The 7,734-nt window shown below is 38.2% G+C and overlaps 1 protein-coding gene across 3 annotated transcripts; it reads right to left on the bottom strand.

The window, feature by feature from the left end:
- Positions 1–2,572: 2,572 nt before the first annotated feature.
- On the bottom strand, positions 2,573–6,095 carry LOC125206038 (protein TWIN LOV 1-like). Of its 3 annotated transcripts, none has more exons than XM_048105313.1 (7): positions 4,944–6,089; positions 4,329–4,536; positions 4,172–4,236; positions 3,987–4,066; positions 3,759–3,814; positions 3,606–3,669; positions 2,573–2,886 (listed from the first exon to the last, which is right to left on the bottom strand). In XM_048105313.1, the coding sequence occupies exons 1-7, from the start codon at positions 5,509–5,511 to the stop codon at positions 2,740–2,742; spliced, it is 1,188 nt and encodes a 395-aa protein (XP_047961270.1). In that variant the 5' UTR covers positions 5,512–6,089; the 3' UTR covers positions 2,573–2,739. The 3 variants fall into 3 exon arrangements, 1 of the variants encoding a protein (XP_047961270.1); XR_007173891.1 differs by having other exon boundaries at positions 2,802–2,886; positions 3,779–3,814; positions 4,944–6,094; XR_007173892.1 differs by lacking the exons at positions 2,573–2,886; positions 3,606–3,669 and having other exon boundaries at positions 3,902–4,066; positions 4,944–6,095.
- Positions 6,096–7,734: the final 1,639 nt, after the last annotated feature.

A 7,734-nucleotide genomic window follows, 5' to 3' on the forward strand; every position in this document is an offset into this window, starting at 1 on the left:
TCTGTGTTACTCAAAGTGTGATGATGGTGTTGAGTTGTGTGGCTATGTGGATTCTAACTATGCTAATGATAGGGACAAGAGAAAGTCCACTACTTCCTATGCTTTTACTGTGTGCAGATCTTGTATCAGCTGGAAGTCTCAACTCCAACACATTGTGGTTCTATCAACAACTGAGTCTGAATACATTGCTATAACAGAAGCCATGAAAGAAGCCATTTGGCTCAAGGGAGTGCTCTCTGAACTGAAATTTATTAAGTCTTTGCCTGTTGTTTATTCTGACAGTCAATCTGCTATTCAGTTGTGCAAAAACCTTGTCTTTCATGATAGAGCCAAACATATCGATGTTAGGTTTCATTTTATTAGAGATGTTGTTGAAAAAGGTGAGATTGCATTGCATAAAATTTACACTGATCAAAACCCAGCAGATATGGGCACTAAGTGTCTATCTGTTGAAAAATTACTTTCCTGCATCAAAAAGTTGTACTTTGATTGTGGTTAGCATTGCATGTCCCTCGGTTGATATGACCCAGACTTGAGGATCTTATTCCCTAGTGTATGTGGGTCAAAAGACCTCTTTGGCTAATGGACCTTGGTCCTTTGGTGCCTTTGAGGCAACCTGGTATTTCCTTAACTAATGTACCCTGTTCTTTGGTGTCTTGGATTTACCTTGTAGGCTGTGATGAAGACACACGTGGACCAGGGCTCTCCACTGTTTACCCAATTGTGAATTGGGCTGGAGGAATTAATTGTGGGCTTAATTAATTCGAAGCCCAGATTCTATTATTTGTGGCCCAATGTGTTGTGGCCCAAAACTTACCTGGGATTAACCGATGGCTGCCACGTGGCATTGTCACCCGGATCTTGAATGCTGGTCGTTGGATCTAGGGTGTGTTTGTTGTGAGTGGTTAAACTCTATCTCTCCCAAATCCGCCTCATTCATTCTGCTCTACACTCTCTCTCTTATCTCTGCCTTCTCTCTAGCGATTGCTCTCTCTCTCCCTCTCTTCTCCGGTCATCTTCTCCGATCATTCCTTCTCTTGTTGTGTGAGGAAGAGTGAGATCCTTTCAACATTGTGTTGATGTGGTGGATCTGTTGGCGATCGAACGGTTGAGTTCTGATCTTTTGCATTCGGTGAAGTTTTGAGAAGATCTTTCTGTGTGAGGGACAATTGGTGATGTTCTGGCAGTGTTCTTGGTGATTGAGACGAGTCCTTGTGATTTTTGTGGTGAATCGCTTCTGTGAAGTAGTAATCGGTTAATCCCTAGGGTTTGGGGGTTGTTCAGTCTCACGGTGCTCCCTTGTGACTCGCGGTGCAGACGGTGGAGGTCTCTGGCCCTTGTGAAGTTGCGTGTGCAACCTGAGCCAAAGTCCCTCGGTTTATTACTTGTGTTTTCAGATTGTTCTTGTTTCAGATCCTTTAGGATCTGAGTTCTTACTATACTAATCAATCTACTTAGTGTGCAGGTCAAGATCCAAGAATATAGCTATGGAATCTGAACTGGTCAAGGGTTCAGTTTAGTGCTAGGGTTCCTTTGTATCTTGTAGCATCAGTAGGTTGTATAGTTCGATTGTATACTTTGTATCTTGGCTTGTAACTCTGAGATTAGCCATCTCAGAACAATTGTAATAAAGTTGTCCCGGTAATTAGCGAATCCCGAGTGGTCTGATCCCTACACTAACTTTGGTCACGTTGCGTGACAATGTGAATAGGTGTAATGTGTTAATACACCTAGTGCAAAAAAATACTCCCTCCGTCCGCCATTAGGAGTCCCATTTATGGGCGGCCCGGGTTTTAAGAAATGTTATGAAAAGTGGGTGAACAAAAGTTAGTGGAATAAGGGTTCCACTTATATATATATTAGTTTTAAATGAAATGTGAGTGTAATGAGTTAATGGAATGTGAGATCCTATTACCATTTATGATAAAAGTCAACCGGAACTCTTATTTGTGGACGGACTAAAATGGAAAAACGGCACTCCTATTTACGGACAGAGGGAGTATGTTGTGGAATGATTTGATGTACATTTGTACTATTACTATCTTAGCTAACCTAATCACTGAAACCAACATTAAATCATCTTGGCTCCACAATGCTCTCCGTTATTTCATTATAACCGGAAGACTACTAGTCAACTGTCCGTCTGTGATAAGTACTAACTTATTGTGGTATTTTATTTATAACTGCATTGAACTTTAGAAGTCCAAGTGTATTAAATTTTGTACATAGAATTTGTTTCTCTTTCTTACTTATAACTTGGTGAAATCACCACCAGCCATTTTTTTTTACCATATTTAGTCAAACTCGATCAGAATTTATCATCATCGGTTGTGCAAACTGGCATGTTTCGATTAACATTCATTCTTCCATCATTAAGGGTTTAGGACCAATTCAGCAACCACCATTAACATACTTATATAATTAGTTCGTTTCAGAAGTTATTCTGAATCTCATTATTCCATTAACAAACCCAAAATAATTAAACACGCTACATATCTTAGCTAATAGCCTAATACAATATAATGGGTTAAATCGGTGAGAGCTAAAATAGGTTTGGGACAGAGACAGCATATTAACCACAATAATTCTCAATATAGGGAGTAGTATATATCATAAAAAAACAAAGATAAAATCACATTTAAGTGATCGCATATGACTAATCCAATATTGTCAAGGTTAAACAACAAATGAAAAGAAAAATCCTGTTGCTGCAGTTGATATAAGATGGTTCTTCTCCTACTATGACGTACTGGCGCCCATTGACAACCCCCTCACAGCAACTTTGACGGCGCCCACGACACTGAGTTGTCTCATCTCCGGGCTTAACCCGTGTCTAGCATCATTATTGCAATGGTCGTCTATCTGGATTCCGACAAAGAATGCTACCTGCACGTTCCAAGACCAACAAATCGACCAAGCTGAAGTTATCAAGAAAGAAATGTGTACTACTACTACTATTTAACATTATCTTAAGGCAAAAACACATTCTAGGAAAGATGAAAAAGTTCTCAGTCGAAATGTCACAGTCGAAGTGTTGGTGGTCAGTTCCAGTTATGTAAGAAAGACACGGATCACCTATAGGGGTTAAACAATCGCCCACGTGAATGGTGTGTGGGAGGTGAAATGAAGATTCACTCATGTGCCTTGCATTTAATTCTTGTAAGGCTGAGACAACTTGTGACCGAGAAACTCAACTAAAAATGGAGACTGGCCCTCTTAATAAAGATCATATAGTGGAGAAAGACCAAGTATTGACAGGAGACGCGACAAGTAGGCCGTTCAGATACCTTGTCCCGTTAAATTAGATGAACTATGTCTGAGCTCTGAATTTGTTTATATAAACTCTTACCATTTGATTGTGCATTGGTCAAATTAATTTCTACGAATACATGATGAAGAGCACCGTGTGAAGGTACTTTAATGGGAAGAAATGCTTTATTAGAATGCGGATCAACAAAACTTATGCACAAAAGCATCTTTTTTAAGTTAAATGATGAAATTTATGGTTGCAGAAATAGATTTAATGCAAAATTACAGATAGAAAAGTTGTATTTATGGTTGGACAGTGATAAGAACTATTTTAATTGACACACAAATAAAATTACCTTTCCCGATGCATTCCGTACTGGAGAAATGTGAAGAAAATTCCAAAAAGATGTCCTATCTTTTCTGCAAGCAGCAATTAAGAAGTAAGGTCATATGTCTAAGACTTTTCGAATAAGTAATCTGTTATGTGAGATGCGACGCGAGTCATCAACCTGTAATTTAGGATACGTACTGTACAAGGTTGCTCGTTTCGAATGCATTCCTTTATCTGCAAATTTAAAAGCAGAAATTACATCTTCTAACTTATGGCATGGCTGGAGCTTCGGTAAACAAATTTTTAAAAATGATACTTAACTAATCACCAGTATGAGCAGAGCCAGTACTTCTCTGGGAGTTAAATGTTTATGATCAAAAACAAATTATAGAAAATGCTTCTTTACCTCAAACTGTGTACTGGGGTCTGTTTGAGTCCCACTCAAGAACCGGCAATTTCGCCCCAGTACTTCAGGCCTAGCATAGCCTGTCCCAGAAAGGAGGGAGGTTCATATTTGATCAGATTGAGCATATATTTATTCAGAACTTAGAAGACTCCTCAATTGATTAGATGATCGGCTAAATTACATACCAGTCAGTTTCATGAAAGCGTCACTCGCATACACTATAGGCATGTCAGGTAAGAGCGCATTCGTTCTGTAATGTAGCATGTCACCAAGAAATGGTAGTCAGCAAAACGACGTATCCGAAAGATTATTTATATGAAGACAGGATTTGAACGAACTCACAATACAAAGCTTTGTTTGATTCTACCGAGAGATATACTTAAGGAGGAAACAAGCTGTGCATTTCCAGTTGGACAACATCTTATTCTGGCGACGAATTTGCCTGTAAACTCGCTGTAGTTTATCAGAACAGACAAGATATTGTTAATTGCAGCATTTGCCTTTGTTTTCTCCCACTCATTTGCTTCACAAGGCTCATTCATCTCATCTTCTGCAATATTTGAATAAGTTGCATTGTGTCAGCACCGGGTTTTGTTTATTTGTTACATACTTACATTGCATAGTCTAGTCATAAAGGGCACGTATGAGATAATTCAGCTTGATCACAACAACAAACTAAGTTCAGTATATATACATAAAAAAAACAAAACAAAACACTCAACCAGCAAAGCCATGATAATGTTGACACATAATTGAATTGAAATTAGCAATCATCTCAATTATATGAATTGTAGATACAAATGAGCAAAATAACAATCTATGTGGCATCAAACATTAGTTCCCAACTCAAATAGCAATCAATTCAGCATTAACATTAGATTTTAACTCAAATAGCAGCCATTTCAGCATTACTCATATACCATCTTAACAAAGACTCTCCAATCAGACAGAACTAACCTTGATCATCAAGGCTTGAAACCGACTCCACAGAGGATGCACGTCCCTGTTCCAAGATTGAATCCGAACAAACTTCCCTCCTACAACACCTGAAAACAGTCTCACGAACCCCGCCCCCATCTTCACACTCACTCCTGAGGCGGAGTCCAGACAACCTAGGCCTCCTCGAGAGAGGCACCTGAACCCCCACAAAATTAACCACCCTATCATCCTCCTTACTGAAAACAGGACACATGTGGAACAACATCCAAAAGGGGGTCCCATCCTTCCTATAATTCAACAAACTGATCTGCACACCCCTCTCTTCCCTAATTGCCTCGCGAATCGCCATAACCGACCCCCTATCTGTCTCCGGGCCCTGGAACATCCTCCCATTCCTCCCAACCACCTCCTCTCTAGAGTAACCAACCATTTTCAAGAATCCATTTGAAGCAAACACAATAGGGTGCCCAGGAACACAAGGATCGGTTATAGTAAAACAATCAGGGAGTTCATTCAGAACTTCCCTCGCCCACACAGAGTATCTCAAGTCAAATGACTCGTCACCCAATCCCAGATGTGACTCCATCTCAAATACAGCAACTTCCCCTCAAAGATTAAATCTTTATGCCCAAAACTCAACCCCAATCTCAACCTCAATCCCAATCCCATGTGTCGCTATCAGCTTTCGGGAAGCTCAATTAACGGTTTCGAGTTTCAACCCATAAGCAGCAAGAAACATAATAACCATGGAGAAAATTCAAGGTCTTGATAATACTAAAAAAAAGCACACAGATTTTTCAAAAATTTGTGGATGGAAAAGGACATGCAATAGGAAGTAGTAAGATATTGGTAAACAATTATTGAGAGTTTTAGCCATACAAGGAAACGGTGGTTGAGGGGTGTGTGTGTGTGTAGTGGTGTTTTTTGTGTGCGAGACTGATTGAAGAAATTGAGAGAGAGAAACAAGATTATAAATTGTGACAGGAAATATCTTGAGCATGGAATGAACTAAAATTGTTGAGATATACCCATCAATCGCTTTAGTTGCATGAATTAAACTGATTTCAAAAACCACTTTGATGAAGAGGAGTTGCAGTGATGACTTTGCATCTATGGAGAATCAAAAAAATGGGCAGAATTTTAGCTCTTTGATGATTCAATTACGAGAATGAATTGTTCTTTTCTTTCCACTTTTTGTTTTAACAATCAAAACTTACTATTCACTCTAACTACCTTAATTTGTTTTCTGGAAAAAAAAAAACTCCTACTACTTAATTGCCAGTTATATCGATTATTCTATAAACAAATCATGATTATTGTAACAAATCGTTCAATTAAGAACAGAGTGCACCACTCACCTAAAAAAGAATATGAGATATATTGTTGCATTACATTAATTAGTAATTAAGAGTGACAAGCATGGAATAAACTATTAATAAAGATAATTTGTACATTTGAGATAGACATCACGGTGGGGTAGAACTTTGAAATTTTCTGGTGAAGGTTTATGTGTATCTTGAAGAGTCAATTTGTCCAAATATGTTAAGTATTAGTACATATGAGACGCGTTATACGTTCATTTTTGTTGTTATTGTGCACATGTCTTTAGTTATAGATTAGATCTAATAGTAGTAATATTTGGTAAAATAACCTTAAAATTAAAAAATATTGTCAATAAATACACTCATATCGAGGAAAGATAATAGACAATTTTGTAGTGACGGTTCATCGACCATGGGATGTTGAAGTGGCCGTGGACGTTGATTATGTTGCTGGAACTGCCGACACCAAATTTAATAATGCATGTTCAATCAAGAGTCGATACTTTGCGACTGCTACTAGCACGATGGTTGGATGGGACCCATGTTGCATGCTATATATGTATACCACCATGTTTTCAGACAATTTTTCCACCCCTAGTACATGCATTTGATGTCGATGAACATGTTGGGAATGTCATTTCATGCCTCATGCATGCGTAGTAGTTGTTCTCAATCGAGAGTTGTCAAAAACTTCAAGTATTCGGTGTCAAAAACATCTAGAATGCCATGGTAGAACGTCTTAGTATTCTCCCCTTGCCACTTCGGCACATGCAGATAATCGTTGAGAATTTTAGATGTTCTACCAGTTGTGAGTTGTCACATAATCGATGTACATCTCCGAAGTTTTAAAAATAATATTGTGTGTACGCTGCTGGAAGAACTTTTTGCTAGTCGCTAGCGTATAGGATATGCGTATGAATAAATCTGTGCCTACATAAGCAACGGCAAAATATACCCGTTGTGCATCACGGATAGTCACCCGAAATGAAATAAAGGCGGCCCTAAATCTTGTTCCTAGAACATGTACGTCCTCAATCTTAATAGACCACATTTGTTTCCTCCAAAAGTCCAAATAACAACTAATCCACTGAATTATCTTCGCTAAAAAATGTTTTAGCGTTGTATGAATCAATATAAATGAAATGATTTATAAGAGAAAATTGTTTGAAATTTAGAAAGAGGTATAGATATTGAAAATTATTGGAATTGTGGTGTAAAAATAATAAGTGGTGTAAATGAAGGTGAAAGTGAATAGAATTACGTCATCCTTATTGCATAAATGTGGGATTATGTGATTATATTAGAAGTGATTATGACATTTGCTCTGATTGAATAGGGAGATTAGGTAGAGCAAACCAAGTCAAAGAAATAGAAACTATCAAATGCAGGCTAGTACTTATCCATCCACGTATTGATGTGTAGTCTGTTGTCCACACTCCATATTTGATATGTGGATTGTCCATATTCCTACAAATCCTAATTTTCAC

The sequence above is a fragment of the Salvia hispanica genome, chromosome 2, assembly GCF_023119035.1.
Source record: "Salvia hispanica cultivar TCC Black 2014 chromosome 2, UniMelb_Shisp_WGS_1.0, whole genome shotgun sequence".
NCBI classification, from domain to species: Eukaryota; Viridiplantae; Streptophyta; class Magnoliopsida; order Lamiales; family Lamiaceae; genus Salvia; species Salvia hispanica.